A 16,635-nucleotide genomic window follows, 5' to 3' on the forward strand; every position below is an offset into this window, starting at 1 on the left:
CACTCCATATTGTACATCAACTTGACCATCACTCTAGATTTCTCTGCATTCTGCGCTCATGGAGAACTGGGCGTTGTGGCAAATGGTGGACTCGCTGTACCCGACGGGGGGCTTCGCGCACTCGCTGGGACTCGAGGCCGCCGCGCAGGAAGGGATCGTGGCCACCGCGTCACTGCGCGAATTCTTGTCGGCGTCGCTGCACCAGAGCGCCAACATGGCACTGCCGCTCGTGTTCTCGGCGTATCAGATCGGGAGAACGGAATCAGACTCCGCACTCGTGGACTCCGTACTGAGGCTCAATGCGCGCGCCACAGCTCTTTATTCGAACCACGTCGCGCGCAAGGCATCGCTCGCCCAGGGCGCGGCGCTGCTGAGGCTGGCCCTGTCCACGTACGCGCCGAGCTTCCCGCGCTTCCAGACGCTGCTGACAGTCCGGAAAGAGGCCAAGAGGAGGAAGCAGGGCGGCGTGCACCATGCGGTGCTCTTCGGTGTCGTCTGCGCGCTGTTGGGCGTGCAGGCGGAGGCTGCGCAGCGCATGTACCTGTTCGTGACCACACGCGACGTGCTGAGCGCCGCGACGAGACTCAACCTCGTGGGACCGCTGGAGGCCGCCAAGCTGCAGTTTGAGGCCACACCGCTGCTGGAAAAAGTGTTCGAAGCCAAGAAGAACCGACGCGTGGACGACTCGTACTCGTCGGCGCCGGTGCTGGACCTTGTGCAGGCCATGCACGATCAGCTGTACACGCGGATCTTCAACAGTTGATAAGGGAGATTAAGGGGGATCATTGGTGAGAAGAGGAGGGTATAAGCTGTGGGTGATGACGTTGTGGTGTACGGTGTGCAGTGCTGGAACGATGGAGATATTGCGCAGTCAGTTCAATAGGAAACAAGATCCAAACTTACTCGGGTATGGTTGAGCTGGTGAGTGCCATTTTCCTCTGCTGCAGTTCTTGTATGTTGCTGTTGCTATGCTGTCCGGCACGAAAGGTCGTTCTACTATAGCGCTGAAGCGACGGATCATGCATTTGGCTAACGAAATCCAGACCGAACAGAACGATGGAAGGTGAAGAGCTCAGTGATGGTGGCTTGTTGTCTGAGGTCGTCCAAGAGCAGCTTGAAGACGGGCAGGGCACCCAGCAGGGAGTACCGGACTACGCAACCTCAGAGCTGGTGCGACCGCTAAACAACTGGGAGATCGCGAGAGATCATCTTGTATTCTCTAAAATGAACGGGTTGGACACAGGCAAGCGCCGTATCCTGCACGTCGTTGAGCCGATGCACGGGAAGGAGCATGGTGGCGTGCTGTTGACAGCGGCGGGTAACACCGTTCAGCTACTTACTATGACTCCACACGTCTCTGTTTCTGGTTCAAATGTAAAGTATCGTCGTTACATATTTGGCTTCGGCGGCAGTGGTGTAGGTAGTCTTGCAGTTCACCCGTCTGGTGAATTCTTTGCTGTCGGCGATAAGGGAGTGAGGCCCAACATCTCCATCTACCGCTACCCGCAAATAACGGTATCTCACGTACTGCGGAACGGTACGGAGAGGGCCTACGCCAGTGTAGAGTTCAGCAAGGATGGCGAAACCCTGGCATCCGTAGGGAGCGCTCCAGATTTTCTGTTGACCGTGTGGAATTGGCGGGAAGAGCAAACCGTGTTGCGATGCAAGGCCTTCGGGCAGGATGTTTTCAGTGTTCGATTCGCCCCGACGGACAGTGGTTTTCTCGCAAGTAGCGGTGTCGGGCATATTCGGCTCTGGAAAATGGCAGCGACTTTTACAGGTCTTAAGCTGCAAGGTGATATTGGGAAGTTCGGCAAAAGCGAGCTCAGCGATATCGAGGCATTCTGTGTTCTTCCCGACAAGAAAGTATTAAGTGGCACGGAGCGCGGTGTACTACTGCTCTGGGACGGCAACTTCATCAAGTGTGAGATTCTGACTTCGCGTCGTCATCTTCCTCATACCGGCACAATTAATGTTGTGGATTTTGATGAAGAGGAAGGACATATCGTGACGGCTGGCAGAGATGGCTACGTTCGCTTCTGGAGCTTTGATTCCATTGATAGCGCGGATGTAGCTGCTGATGAGACTGTCGCACTTGTCCCCATGAAGCGTCAGGTGTTCGTAAAGCCACAGATGGATATCCGTGCTGTAGTAAAGGAAGACACTAGCCGATACCTTTTACAAGATGGTGCCGGCGGTGTCCACTTGCTGTTGCTGAAAAGTAACGACGAGCACGAGGTCGAACTGGACTATGTTTCGAATGATACAGGCCGTGCTACTGACGTAGCCTGCTCTCCTTACGAGCATCTTGCAGCTACGTGCGGTGAGGATGGAAGCGTTCGTGCCTGGGACTATGTCTCTGGATCGTGCTTAATGACCGTGCATCCCGAGCAAGGTCGTATGGAAGACCAAGATAATACTAGCGACCGCACGACGCTGGCAGCCGCCACTACAATTCGTTGGGTGCCTGACAGTGCTGCAGTGGTCACTGATCTCGTACCAGCAAGCCGACAGGTGGCTGTTGGCTTTGATGACGGACTAGTTCGCGTTCTCCTCATGGATGTTGAACACCGCGCTTGGGTACGCATCAACGTGTTCAAACCCCACACCAGACGTGTAACATGCATGGCCTACTCGCACTCGGGCTCAACCTTTGTGACGGCCAGTGACGACGGGACTTTTTTCCTTTTCCAGGTCGTGCCCAGTATCAAGTCGTCCAAATTCGCAAAATATCAGTGTGAGTATGAGCCGTTCGGGTTCCAACGCGTACCGGCGTCGGTGATAGCAATTTGCTGGCGTGAAGACGACGAGGCGGTTCTTGTCACACTAGTGAACGGCCAGGTGTTTGAGTTTTTTCTGCCGTCACAAGAGCTGCATGGTAAAACGGAAGGTAGTTCTGAAGATGGCGATGGGTCAGAGGGGATCCATGATATTGATGAGCTTGCAGATCGGACTGACTCTACCAATGTATCAGAGCGAGAATCGTATGAGCTTCATCTTTCATCTCGTGAGTGGACATTGCACCAGCGCAACCGCTTCATGAGTGTGAAGGAGTTGGAAACACTTGAAGCACAACATCCGAGTATCACCGCCCTCCAAACAGAAGAGAAAGTTCGCAATCAATTCCAGGTAGAAGTGAGACCAGCGAATGGGACGACCAAGGCTTGGGCAGCTCTTTATACGGTCGTCCCTGAGAAAGATAAAGGCAAGCCACTCGGTCGTACGAACAAAGACCGCATTTACCTCAGTTGTCAGGCACCACTAGATGGAAACCTCTTTGTGGTTCAGCACGATCAGCCAACACCACAACAGGAGATGGCGTCAGAAACTGGGGGGCACATCACCTCACTCGAATTGTCGACGTCTGAGCGGTTCCTCTTGTGTGGCCTATCAAACGGTAAATTTCAGCTTCGCAGTGCGCGAAGACCTCATGCATTCATTAGCGGTGAATTTCACGACTACACGGCATCCAGTAGCAACGGCAGACTACACCTCGCACTATCGTTTGACGATTCGTACGTGGTCGCAGTAGGATGTGACGGCAATCTTAGTATTTGCCGACTTCACAGCGACAAAGTTGAGGAAGCATCGAAGTTGCTCGCTGGCAAGTACGAGAGTCTCTTGGCTGAGGCTGCCATCGCTCGTGATCAAGCCCGTGAAAAGCAAGAAACAGTGATAACCATGCAGCAGAAGGCTATGGATGATAAAAATGAGGACGAGGCCAGCAATACTGGAGGGGGCTCTGCTAGCACCGATTTGAGGGACCTACCAGCTTTCCACGCTGCCAAGGCCTATGCCACTTACATTGAAGGCAAGTTGTCGCCAAGTGTCGGTGCTGCCACGGATAACGAAGAGTTTCAAGGAGTAATTCGTCTTGTGGGTGACCAAAAAAGCACCGACGGGTTACCAGAAGCCGCACCTCCGATCCGGGATGATGCTAGTTCGAACAAAACGAACGGGGTGCCGGCCGCAGCGTTGACACAACTGGGGGTGGCAGACCTGACAAACCCGCGGGAAGCGTACACAATCGAAGACGCAAAGTTGAAAAGTGAGGCAGATGCACGTGCAAGGTCGACGCTCAGCAAACAAGATTCGACCCGGGCTGTTATAAGTAAAATGAGAGCTCAACTTCTAGACCTTCAGGCTCAAGATGCGGCATTACCATTTCAGAGCCGTGTGGATCCTGAAGATTGGGAAATTGATCTGGACTACGGCGAGTTGCTGACCAGACAGGGTGACGAGGCTTGCGAAGAAGTTCGAAAGGAGCTTGCGTTTGCGGTGGAGAAAGAAGAGCTTCTGCTGCTGAAGATGCGCAATACCTACGTTGGGCCACTGGCTGTAGAGCTGATGACGCTGCGTGCTTTTGAGAGCGGCCTTAGTGTTCAATCCTTTCGCACGATGAAGATGCCTCCGACACTTCAGAAGCGACTGGCGGAGATTCACACTGCCGAGGCAGCCGCAAAAATTCAATTACCGGCTGGGGGGAAGGCAGGCGGTGTACCAAGGCGCGCGTCAGTACTGGACATCATGGAGAAGGATATGCCACTGGATGAGGAGTTCCCACTGAAAGAGGACGAGCGACGTATGATCATGAGCCACATTGAACCTGCTGTTGGTGGTAGTGGTGCAGCAGGTTGGACGGTAGTTTCGGAGACTGGTAGCTCGAAGTCGGTTCACGGGTTCGAAGCGCGCAAGCGGCTGCGAACAGAACGAAAGGATAGGCTGACGCGTTGGATGAACAGCAAACCAGGTGAAGATGCTGATGACCCCCGGGATGTTGTTGCTATTGCTTTTGCTCAACGCAACATGGGAGACTACAAGTTGAAAACTGCCGCAGACTATGTAGTCCCAGAGCATCAGCGTGTGAATGCGGTGAAGAAGCTGCGACAAATCGCTCTACTCGAAGAGAGTCTGTATGCAGCGCGCTTGCGTTTCAATGCCAAAGTACTGGAACTTCGCGAGCTGAAGGTGCAGCTAATCAACGAGCTACGACGCGACCAAGAACGATTAATCGAGCTGCTTGTTGCACTAGCTGCAAAGGGTAGTGGCGGGGGTTCTTCTGCACCTCCTGCGCCCGCAGGACTTGCGGTGGACCTTCGTGAGTGGCCAGAGCAGCGTGAGCGTGTGAGCGACGCTGATATCGAGCTGTTCCTGAGAGAAAAGAAGGTCATATCGCACTCGCAGTCTCAGACAGCGGGCTCTGAAATCTCGTTGACGCGCACTGGCGGGGCTGAGAAACACCACCAATCGTCGGATCGGTCCATTGCAGCGGTGGCTCGAGCTATTGAAGGTCCCGGTTCGACTGTGTCGACCGGGAGTAGCGCTTCCGTCGGGATTACTATTGGGCATCTGCATCTGCAAATGGATGATGGTGGTGCAGCAGCTACTGCCACAGCTGCACCAGCAGCATCAACTGGGTCATCATCTCTCGGTCTGGATGGGGGAAATTTTGATGGGGATGACGTGGCTGTGCGCGAATATCTGATGCGTCAAGAAGCCCTTCTACTGGAACGCAAGCAGCGACGTGAAGTTGTTGCCTTTGATGCGGCTGTAGCGCACCTCCGGCGCGAAAGGCTTGCGCTCGGGGTTGGCTTCAAACAAGCTGAGCTGCGGTTATTTACACTTGTTAGCGAACTATCGCTTCTTGAATCTTTCGAGAGCAAGGAGAACTTGTTGAGCAACAAACTGGAGAAAAGCAAAGGAGAAAAAGCGCAGATTATGGCCGAGCTACGTGATGTGCAGGACTTGCTGGCGAGCAAAAAGCACGAGCTTGACGAGTGGTCGCGGCAGGAGCGATCTGTGCAAGCCGAGTTCTTGATGCTGGTAAATGGCGGGACGGGATCTACCGCCACACCCCACCCGAGCTTTGCCGCACTGCAAAAGCTCTTCAAACGCAAGATCAAGCGGGCTAAGAAGAAACCAACGGCGTCAGGTGGAAAAGAAGAAGGGAAAGATGGAAACGGTCAGTCGCCGGAAAGCGCACGCGACGGCGAGGAGCAAGAGGAAGAAGAGGAAGAAGAGGAGGACGAAGACGAAGATTATGACGAAGACGACGACGACGATGATGAGGAAGAGGAGGATGCGTGTCCGCTAGGCTGTGACTTGACACTGTACGAGAAGGTGCTGGCGCTGCGTGAAAAGCGCGCTGACGTGGACGATGCGATGGGAGAGCTGAACAAAGCTATCGAGGAGCTCAGAAAAGCTGGGGACCGACAGGCGGCAAAACAGCGCGCTATCGACAAGGAGCTAGCGGCGACGGAACAGGACACTCAGCAGTTCCAGAGCGAAAAGCAGTCACGTTTCAACCAGCTAGATGTTGTGGTACCGCTCAGCACGCGACAGTTACGCTGTCTTGAGCCCCCTTCTCCTAACCAGCAAGGTTGGTTGCTATCAGCACAGGCTGCAGGCTGTCTCGTGTTCACTACACGCGCGTTCTCGGCGTTGACAGAGCGCATCGAGTCCTTGCAGGCCGAGAACAAGCATCTACGCCAGCAGTTCCGCGACCTTCACAAGCAGCAGAGCGTACTGGCTCGCGAGAAGCGCCTACAGCAGGAATCCATCGCACGGGCGCAGGAACGCAGCGAGCAGCTGCAGCGACTCAAGTTCGGGCAGCTCGTGGACCTGGAGGTGCTGGATCGTGCCTGCGACGCGTCGTCCATGGACGAACTGCAGACTCGCGTGAAGCTGCGCGAGGTCGAAGGCGAGCGCGCCCTCCGTCGCGTAAAGCAGACGCATCCGCAGTTCCAGCACGCTATCCTGCAAGCAACAGAGCAGAAAACTGCGCTGCTAACACAGATCGCCGAGCTCACCGAACGCCAAGCAGAGTTGGAGCGTGAGCTCAATCATAACCAGGGCGGTGGCAGCGGAAGCAGTGGCGGCCGGGACGGAGGCGGCTTGCTTAACATGGAAGATGACGCCGCACTAGCCGAGCGCGAGATGAAAGAGCGCAACAAACTTGTCCGACTAGTGAAGCTGCAGGCACGCGAGGTAGAAGCGCTGAAACAGGAGATCGGACTGCTCCGGGGCAAGGACGGCAAGGTGTACGCGCCCCGAGGTTGACATATAGGACATTTCAAACCTGCGGACATTCCACACTGGTCCAACGTTGTGCTCTTCTGTCTTTTTGCTTTTGGTCACTTCAACTTGCAAACAGTAATCAAAAAATCGAAAGGGCATCGCTCACTTTGCGATTTGCCGGAGAGACAGCAAGCAAGCGGCATCGGATCTGGAGAACTACGAGACACCCAGCAGAGAGGAAGATGGCCACGCGCGCCAGGAAGCGCCAGCGCGCGCACCGACCAAAGACTGGCGCGTCGCGGGCGCTGGAGGACGAGGAAGACCACCTCCTGCACATGGACCCGCGCCTCATGACGGAGCGGCAGCAGCTCGCGTTTCTGCTGCGCACCACCGCCCACGAAGCGTCGGACGCGTCGCAGTCTAGTGACGAGAGCTCCGAGGACGAGACGATGCGGCCGCCTCGTCGGGAGAAGAAGCTGCGGCGGACCCAGAGCTCGGAGCAGCAGCCAGCAGCTACAACGCCACGTCGAGGCCGTGGACGTCCGCCCAAGAACAGGAAAAGCCACACGAATCTGCGCGTGATGACACTGAAGGCCAAGCAGCAAGACAGCGACAAGAAGCACGAAGCGAAGCCCAGCCCCACCGGCTCGGACGACGTTGTCCATCTGGACCCGGCCCGGTCTTTTGGGCACGGAGCACCGCGCTGCGCACTGTGCTGCGACTACGATACGGCGCATGAGGCGTCGTTCTCGGACGCGCTGTTCCTGTGCCCCGCGTGTGACCAGAAGTACCCGACGCAGCAGGCGCTCGGTCGCCGGGCGTGCATGACGTAGAGTGCCAAACGACGTTCGAGAAGGTCGACGAGAAACGCGCCGCAAATGAGGCAACATCATGAAGAAGAGACGGAGACGCAGAAGGCGAACGGAGGAAGGAGCAGCAGAGCCCAAGTGAGCGCCACCTACTCCCAGTTGATATTTATTGTGACTATTTTCCTAGTGACGTCGAGGAGGAAGCAGCGAGCGACGTGCAGACGAACCAGACGACAGACAGTAGCAAGAGCTTAATACACATGTAGCACACCCGCCACCAATGCAGGAGCAAGTCGCCATTATTGCAGCTCGGAAGATGCACAGTGCGGTGCGCCGCTTCACCTCAAGGTCCATCTCCCTTTTGCGCCGTTTATGCAATCCTATATTTAGCCCAATCAGCGCGCGCGCCATTATTCCGGGCATTTCGCCACGTCCGACTAAGAAGCTGCGAGCATGGCGCCCGCGTTCCCGCCGGGGAAGGCCCCGTCCTACGCCAAGCTGGGCAACGAGGTGCGTGGCGTTTAGTAGAAATATGTCTCCTCTTTCTGCGCGTGCTAATTTACCCCTTGTGCGACAGCCTGATGACCACGCGGACGACGACTACGTGGCCGACCACCGGCGCGCGCAGCAGGTCGAGCGCCAGAAGCAGGATGAGAACCTGGACGAGCTGCACTCGGCCGTCAAGCGGCTGGGCGACATGAGCCTCAACATCAGCTCGGAGCTGGACACACAGAACAAGTAGGAGGCGCCGCACTCGAGCTACTGGTCGCTGCAGGAGACTAACGCTCTCTTTGCTGCTGCTGCTGACAGGATGTTGGACGACCTGAGCGACGACACAGACAAGGCCAAACAGACGCTGGAGGCCGTGACGAAACAGACGCAGGAGCTCATCAAGCAGTCGGGCGGCATGAAGAACTTCATTGTTATTATTGTGCTCGTGCTCATCTTGCTGCTGCTGACGTACTTGGTCATCATGACATGAAGAGAGTTGGGGTAATATATTGATGCTGCACGCGCAGGAGATTTACTTCCATAGGAGGGAGCAAGTGCTCTACGCTGGCCCTCAGAGAAAACGCTGGCAGGCAGGCAGGAACACGACAGGGATGAAGGATTTACAGGCATCCATTCAATCATATCGAATCCGTACAGACAGCTATAGACAAGACACGCCGAGGTCGCGCTCTTCCATCGTCCATGTGCCGTCCTCCCCACAGGTACTAAGCGTTCAGCTCGCAGCTAATGACGTCGCTGCTGCTTATGCGCTCGCACCTGCATCTGCACTTGGCATCACTTTTCTTCTCTCTTCCTTCACTCTCCGCTGTTTTACTTCCACGGCTTCCCATCCCTTCTCTCTTCCTCCACTCCGCTGGCTATGTCATACAGACACGACCGAGCGCTTGCTGCGTCGGGTACTTCTGATCGCACGCCGGGCACAGGAACAGCGGCGCGTCGCAGAACGGCTCCAGGTCGCAGCACAGCGCACAGAGCGGAGCTGCAGCCGCGCTGCCCAACATGGCCACATCGCTGGCACTGGACGGACTGGTCTTCTCCTGCTTGACGGGCTCTTTCCTCTGCGTCTTGAGCACTCGACCGGCCGCCATCTTCTTGGCCTTTAAACTGACCGACACGGCCGCAGCCACGGCGGCGTCCCCGGATCTGGTATTGTGGCTCCTGGGCGACATCCTCGCGGCTCGAGCGTGCGGGTGCAGCGGACTATTCTTCGGGAGCTTGATGGAGTTCTTGGGCGGTCGGCCTCGACCGCAATAAATCACGGGAGCGTCCCCTGTCCTCGGCGACGTCTTCCCCGTCGTGCCATTAGCACCTAAAAAAATAATAAACCACAAAATAAATAAAATAACGGTTGGGTAAGCGCTAATCCCACGGCACAAATAAGAAAAAAAATCCGCCACACTTTAATGGCACGTACGGGTAGCGCGTGTCTTGCTGCGCTTGACTGGACGCCGTGGGCGTGGCGGTTCGTCATCGTCGCTGGAGCTGGAGCTATCCGAGTCACTGGAGCTCCCGGAGGCGTCGGAGGGGGCCGTGGCGCGCAGCAGGAAGGCCAGTTGTTGTCTCTCGGTCATGACGCGCGGGTCGAGTGAGTCTTCGGCCGAGGCAGCGCGGCGCGGGCGCTTGCCGGCGAGCATGGCGAAGGGGGTGGGGCGGCGGGGGCTTGGGGGCTGTGGGGCGGCGCTAGCAGCAGAGGCCGAGGCGCCTAAATGCTCGGCGAAGTCGCTCGGTGGACGCCAGCGCTGCCGGATAACTGTGTGTCTGGTGTATGGCCGTTGCTTCTCTGTGAGCTTATTGGTGGGCATCTGCGAAACGCGCAGAAGGGCGAAAAGGAGACGCGCCGATCCCACGGTGTATCCGGCTAAGTGCGATACAATCCAGCAGAGGAATTTCACGCTGCAACGTCGGCCCCAGGTTTATTTGGCAGCTTGATGCGGAATGTCTTGTCTTGCGTGGCGAACCAATTGCTCTTTAGGCCTGGTGATGGCATTTTGTGTCCAGGTCCAATGTTGACCAGGAAAGAAATTGCGATCGGCTCGCAGTACAGTAATCCGGCGCGGTTTCTTATCGCTGGGTTTGAAGTTGCCGTTTGCTTCGGAGATCGGGTGCACTACCATAGAGCGCGCGTCGTCGGCAAGGCTGCAGTGCTTAGCACTGTGCTGGGGCCAGAGCTTTTCTCGTCCTGAATGAGTCCGACGACGTGTGCCGCTGGACATCCTATCATCCGCCACCGGAATCTGCAGTTCGCAGTGATTCAGGCGGCCACATCAAGCACATCGATCCCGAGCATCTCGGACGAAAAAACCCACTCACATGAAGCGATTTGAGACCTGCCCAGCAGAAGACGAACTGGCAACCGACATACATTGCACTTCTTGCGGACAAGATGGTCCTCCGGAAGTGCCCATCTTGTTGAAGTCGGATCTCTTCCCATTGGTTAAAATCAGCTACAATTTTCACCAATCGCACCGCCCGACGAGTCGCGTCTTGACAAACACGGATCTCCCCTTGCATCGCCATGGACGCGTCCGCGCCGGAGGCCGCCACGGCTTCCCCTCGCCCCCATCCACAGCCCCGTAGCGCTCATCAGCAAAAGACGCCACTACACGACACCAAACCGCAGCCCGCGTCTTCACAGCGCAAGCAGAAGCCGCAAACGACGCGTTCTAAGTCGACGCCCAAGTCCTCGGCCCAAGACGCGGCCGCCGACGCCTCCCTGGGCGACTTCCGAGCCTCCACGTGGTTCCAGGCCGGAGAAGGCGATTTGGTCTTCGCTCAGTGGCTCTTAGGCCGCTGCAACGGCGTGGGGGATGCCGCCACGCCACAGTCGTTGTACGCTACAAAAAGAATGTTCGCACTGTTTAAAACGCAGCGAAAACTACGCCAGGAGCTGGCGCTGGGTTCTAAAACAGAAGTCACAAGTGTTGAAGAAGAAGAGGGAGAAGAAGATGGAGAAGAACGAGAAGAGGAGCCTTTGTGGCCTGTAGAGGAGATCGTGGAGAAGGTGGGTGACGTGCTGAGAGTCTCAAGACTGGAACTGCTGAAGGAAGAGAAGACGGTGGAAGGAGCCTTGGAGAGGATCGTCGTGGCGGAGGTGGTGGATAATGCTACGGAGCTCATTCTGAGCAGAGCCTCGAGTGAACATGAGCCGCTGCTGAGACGGTGGGTCGCGGTCTTACAGGAGAAAACGGTGGAGCAAGTGGAGACGGAGGAGAAGGTACCGGAGGTTAGTCCTGAGGTGGATGAAGAGGATGCAGAGGCTGCGGCGCACACGAAGACCAAAACGAAGGCGAAGAAGGAAAAGAAGATGAGGGTGAAGAAGAACAAATCCAAGGTGGCGGAGGACACGGCGTGCGAACAGGTGGAGTCTTTCTTAACGTTCTTGACTGAGTCGGCGCAAACGCAGACGCACGTTGACGTTTCGATGACGGCGACGTCCTCCGATGCAGAACGAGTGTGGACAACAGAGCTGCAGAGGATTGTGGAGCTCTCGAGTATTGAGCCGGAGGAGGAGGCACGGCGTCTGCGTGTAGCGCACGATATTCAGACGGTACTGCGTCGCGAGGTGAGCAAATGGCGTCATTGCGAGGTGATTCTTTTCGGTAGCTCATTGTCGCGCTACGGCTCGCGGGACTCGGATTTGGACATGTGTCTTCTCCCCACCGGCCGTGGTGTTGGGAAAGACCTGGCTCCGCCTAAAGAAGTGGTGGGGTCACGCCAGCTTCGGCACCTGATTAACGGTAAGGTTGGTGAGGGTGTGCACGCACCTAGCACAGACGAAGAGAGCGCTGAGCAGCTGCGAGAACTGCGAGCACAAGTGCAAAAGAGTCTTGTAAAGCTCACGCAGTCACTCAACACTCTCGATCGATCGGGTAAGATCGGTGACAAGCATACCAAGCAACGTCGCCAACTGGAGTTCTTCGACACTCAGATGCGGTTGCTGCGCAATGCTATCATGGAGGAGCTTACGAAGTTGCTTGGCGTCACAGAATCTCAGAATGGCTATTCAACCGCCAAGTCTGCACGTTTGAAGACGGTCATTGCTGCTAGCAGACGCCGCAGTGATGATCTCTACCTCCTTCGCGCCATTTTGCAGCGTGCTGCAAAGTGTGAGGTTCGTCACGTGATTGCTGGAGCCCGCGTCCCCATCATCCGCTTCTTGCACACACGCAGTGGCCCAAAATACGAGTGCGACTTGTGCTTTGAGAATGTGCTGGCTACCCGCAATACCCCACTGCTGCGTGCATACGCATCCTTTGATGACCGTGCGCGTGCTTTGGGTCTCGCTGTGAAGCACTGGGCAAAGGAACGGAGGATTAGCGATGCTTCGATGGGTTTCCTCAGCTCCTATTCGTTTGTGTTGCTTAGCATCTATTACCTGCAAGTGGTGCATGTGCTGCCGAACTTGCAGGACTCTAGACTCCTGGAATCTGCGCACATCCGACCAGAGTACTACAATGACATCAACATCGCTTTCTGTGAAAACCACGGCCTGGCCCAAGCTTATCATAAGCGCACTACTGCTGGGATTGACGCAGCAAACATGCCGTTGACGTCTCTTCTAGTTGGCTTCTTCGAGTTCTACGCCACGCAGTTTGACTTTGCAAAACGCGTCGTCACGGTACGATCTCCGGAGACGGCGGCGCAGAAAATTGCTCACTGGGGTGGTCGGAAGGCCAAGACGTGGCGCATGAGCATTCAGGATCCGCTGGAGACTGGGCGAGATCTAGGCTGTGTGCTGCAGTTCAAGGGGCAAGAGAGAATCATTCGTGAGTTCCGTCGCGCACACGAGATGCTAGCACGTGGTGAAAGTTTCTCTGATGAAGTCTGCGCTGGCGAAAAACCCGCCGTGAAAGCCGGAAAGCCCGGCGCAAAAGCGAAGCAGAGTCCTGCTAAGCAAGCAAACGGAGGTACTGGAACGGTAAGCGCTGATCAAAGCAAACCGAAGCAGCAACAAGTGGACAAGTTGAAGCGATCGTACATTGTAACAATGCAGAGCGCTGACGAAGAGCTGACAAAGGAGGCGATTGAAAATCTCTTTAAGGACTTTCACAAATCATTCTGTGTTGGAAAGGTGGTGGAGGCATCGGCTCGGAGTGACGCTGACGGAGGCACTGAGAACACGAACAAACAGTGGGAGGTTGAACTTCTGACGCAGGCGCAAAACTGTCCGCGTACATTGTCTCTACGAACACGGATCGACTGGAAAGCAGCTGATGGTCGCGTGGGGCGCGTGTGGCTTCATCACCAGGCCATGTTCTCGACGCCACCCTGCCAGAAGTGCTTGTCACCGGAACATCCGACTGGTAAGTGCCCACCGGGAGATGCTGATGAGGGCGATGACGGCGAAGGTGCAGGAGCTGGTGATAGAGGTGAGCCGCGGATCGAGCACAATGTTGCGCAGAGAAACATTAGACGCCACGTCCTCCGTTTGACGCTGGGCGGCGTCCATGGAAATGCTGCTTCGAAGAAGAATGGCCGTCGTAAGAAGCAGCAGCTCCATGGGGCCTCTCAAGATGATCACCCAGATGACAAAAGTAGGACCAATTCTAAGCGCAACACCAACGGGAAACCAGCTTCAAGCAAGAAAGAGCCTCGTGGAGACAACTCGTCGACTGGGAGCACTGTACGTCATGTTGAGGTCGTTGAGGTCGTGACGGCTCCAACTGCTTCACGCATCGAGGGTGATGTTGACAACGCGAACAAGACGCATCAAAAGAAGAAGAAGTGGCAGCAACGAGTTCACCGCAAGCGTGGCGGATCGAAAGCTGATAGCAACAATGCCGCTGTCTAGCGAGGTCCGTTGATGGATTGGAGCATCGGAGAGATTAAGTGCAGATAGCTGGCTATGAGATGTTTGATACTTGCAAATGAACATGAACAAGCAGGCGTATGCAACCAGCCAAACCTCGTTCTCCTGACCTAGGATATCTCGTCCAATAAAAACCGCAACAGAGCCCGCAAATAGTTTACTGAGTGAGACCGAGATTAAGAGTTTCTTGGCTCCAACAAGCAAGCGACGTGGTTCGCAAGTACCGATGGCAGTCTGCGCTTTTCCTTATCGTTCTCGGATTTCTGACGCGAGCTGATGCCACCAAAGATGAGAGCGACCTACACTTCTAAGGAAGTTAGAATAAACTAAGAAGGAAATCTCGGGTTCTTTTTGGTTGAGTGGTGATGGAAGTTGCTAGTTTCTTGTGCTACAATTGAACACGAATCGCGCAATCTTGCAGGGGAATAGTGGTGAGAAACGATATCATAGCAAAGTGTAGCCATTTGGTTTCGAAAACCCACAAACCGAGTTAATCAATTTAAACCAGTAATTCCGACGATGTCAAGGGCGGACGCGTACCGCGACACTGCGTGGTTCAAGGCGGCCGAGGGCGACATCGTCTTCTTCCAATGGCTTTTAGACCGGTGCTTCGAGCTGTGCGACGTCAAGCCGACGCAGAGCGAACAGGTCGCCCAGAACCTCTACGACTGGTTCAAATTGCGCCAAACGCTGCGACTCGAATTGGGTCTCACCTCCACCGAAGCCGAACCCCAGCAGGAGGTGAAGAAACCACTGTGGGCCGCGGAGAAAATCGTCGAGGAAGTGGGCGGTGCACTGCAAATGTTGCGTCAGGAGCTGGAAGACGAAAACTCCACGAATCCACTGGAGGTCAGCAAATTGGAGCGAGAGGTGGTGGCCGAAGTGGTGCAGGACGCAACGGAACTGCTGCTTAGTCGAGCTACAAGAGAGGACGAGGTTTTGTTGTTGGGGTGGCTGGAAATTCTAGATGGGGGAGGCGGATTTTGGCTCTGGGAGGGGCAGTCTAGAGACGCCGGACAGGAGGCGTGTGAGCAGGTTGAGGGCTTTTTGGAGCTGCTGCAAAACTCAGTTTCAGGAAGCGAAAATGAGATTTCTGTGCCGAAAGTGCCGCTGGATGCGGAGACGTTGTGGGCGTCGGAGGTGCAGCGGATTGAAGGAATGAGCTTGGAAGAGGAGGAGAAACGCGAAGCTGTGGCGCAAGAAATCGAATTCATGCTGCTGTACGATTTAGACGCCTGCTCTGAGTGGCGGGTGAAGGTGTTCGGCAGCTCCAAATCGCGTTTTGGATCACCGGCCTCGGACCTGGATATGTGCCTTTTTACCTCCCTGAACGACTATTTTCCGTCGGAAGTGCTTGGTTTCTACTATCTCAAACGGTTGATGGAACAGAAGGTGTGGGATAGTGACAACGTGTTGGTGGCAACGATCGAGAGAGTAGAGCAGCTCAAGAAGGCGCGCCAGCAGATTTTAGAGGCAATCAAAACGCTGTACAACGTGAAGGATCCTAAGCACCGTCAAGTTGCGCCACTTTTCGTCTTTCACATGCAGCTACTGGTTGAGGCACTCGATGGCGAACTCGATCAGCTGAATTTGAATGCAAGGTCCCGATTGGGAGTGTTCACGAATTCACACTTTGTCCAGAAAGAGTTGCTCCGAGTCAGTAAACGTCGAAAGAACGACCTATTTGAGCTGAAGTCTATGCTGGAGTGCTCCTCAGCGTGCACAATTGATGCGGTCGCTTCTCACGCAAGGGTTCCAGTCCTTCGCTTTCGATATATGCGGAACGGCGTCGAATACAAGTGTGATTTGTGTTTCGACAACGAACTCGGCATGCGAAACACACGACTACTGCGCGCATACGCAGATTTCGACGACAGAGCCCGTGAGCTTGGTCTTGCTGTGAAACACTGGGCTAAGCAACGCGGCATCGCCGACACTGCTTCTGGGTTCCTGAGCTCCTACTCGTTCGTGCTGCTCAGCATATACTATCTCCAGATCGTGCATGTGCTTCCCAACCTACAGGATCCTAAATTGGTGGAGCTCGCAAAAGTTTCGCCTGAGTATTACGATAGTGAGAGTACCGCTGTTTGTGAAGATCGTGACATCGCCCACAGCTACCACAAGCAAGTGTCGCCCGACAGCAACTACCTGGATGCGTCCCTGCCAGCTTTGCTCCTTGGCTTCTTCAAGTTCTACGCGACACAGTTCGACTATTTGAAGCACGTCGTGACTATTCGCTCGCCAGAGAAATCGACGCTGAAGACTTCTCAGTGGGGAAGGAAGTCGAAGATGTGGCGCATGAGCATCCAGGACCCACTGCAGACTTCACGCGACGTCGGTGGTGTACTCCACTTCAGCGCTCAGCGAAAGTTCACTCATGAGCTGCGTCGAGCTCATAAAATGCTCGATCAGGGTGAGAGTTTCCTGGATGCTGTCTGCTTGAAGCAGGAGTAGCTGGGTTCGATCCCCTCAAATGAGCTTAGATGC

The 16,635-nt window shown here is 55.4% G+C and overlaps 7 protein-coding genes across 7 annotated transcripts; 6 read left to right on the top strand and 1 right to left on the bottom strand.

Moving 5' to 3' along the window:
* Positions 1–58: 58 nt before the first annotated feature.
* KRP23_6776 (Urease accessory protein F) lies at positions 59–763 on the top strand (the record flags this gene model as incomplete). The annotated part of the gene is made up of 1 exon (XM_067892007.1): positions 59–763. One exon carries the CDS (start codon positions 59–61, stop codon positions 761–763), a length of 705 nt encoding a protein of 234 aa, XP_067746310.1.
* Positions 764–1,056: 293 nt separating this feature from the next.
* KRP23_6777 (Cilia- and flagella-associated protein 44) lies at positions 1,057–7,059 on the top strand (the record flags this gene model as incomplete). The annotated part of the gene is made up of 1 exon (XM_067892008.1): positions 1,057–7,059. One exon carries the CDS (start codon positions 1,057–1,059, stop codon positions 7,057–7,059), a length of 6,003 nt encoding a protein of 2,000 aa, XP_067746311.1.
* A 200-nt stretch (positions 7,060–7,259) lies between these two features.
* Positions 7,260–7,850, top strand: KRP23_6778 (uncharacterized protein; the record flags this gene model as incomplete). Its single annotated transcript, XM_067892009.1, has 1 exon — positions 7,260–7,850. The coding sequence occupies one exon, from the start codon at positions 7,260–7,262 to the stop codon at positions 7,848–7,850; it is 591 nt and encodes a 196-aa protein (XP_067746312.1).
* A 429-nt stretch (positions 7,851–8,279) lies between these two features.
* Positions 8,280–8,808, top strand: KRP23_6779 (Syntaxin-61; the record flags this gene model as incomplete). The annotated part of the gene is made up of 3 exons (XM_067892010.1): positions 8,280–8,336; positions 8,404–8,564; positions 8,637–8,808. The coding sequence occupies 3 exons, from the start codon at positions 8,280–8,282 to the stop codon at positions 8,806–8,808; spliced, it is 390 nt and encodes a 129-aa protein (XP_067746313.1).
* A 388-nt stretch (positions 8,809–9,196) lies between these two features.
* Positions 9,197–9,973, bottom strand: KRP23_6780 (uncharacterized protein; the record flags this gene model as incomplete). The annotated part of the gene is made up of 2 exons (XM_067892011.1): positions 9,197–9,648; positions 9,754–9,973. 2 exons carry the CDS (start codon positions 9,971–9,973, stop codon positions 9,197–9,199), a joined length of 672 nt encoding a protein of 223 aa, XP_067746314.1.
* Positions 9,974–10,854: 881 nt separating this feature from the next.
* On the top strand, positions 10,855–14,130 carry KRP23_6781 (UTP:RNA uridylyltransferase 1; the record flags this gene model as incomplete). The annotated part of the gene is made up of 1 exon (XM_067892012.1): positions 10,855–14,130. One exon carries the CDS (start codon positions 10,855–10,857, stop codon positions 14,128–14,130), a length of 3,276 nt encoding a protein of 1,091 aa, XP_067746315.1.
* A 537-nt stretch (positions 14,131–14,667) lies between these two features.
* KRP23_6782 (UTP:RNA uridylyltransferase 1) lies at positions 14,668–16,602 on the top strand (the record flags this gene model as incomplete). The annotated part of the gene is made up of 1 exon (XM_067892013.1): positions 14,668–16,602. One exon carries the CDS (start codon positions 14,668–14,670, stop codon positions 16,600–16,602), a length of 1,935 nt encoding a protein of 644 aa, XP_067746316.1.
* Positions 16,603–16,635: the final 33 nt, after the last annotated feature.

This window comes from Phytophthora ramorum (assembly GCF_020800215.1).
Source record: "Phytophthora ramorum isolate Pr-102 chromosome Unknown Phyram_PR-102_s0005, whole genome shotgun sequence".
NCBI classification, from domain to species: domain Eukaryota; phylum Oomycota; class Peronosporomycetes; order Peronosporales; family Peronosporaceae; genus Phytophthora; species Phytophthora ramorum.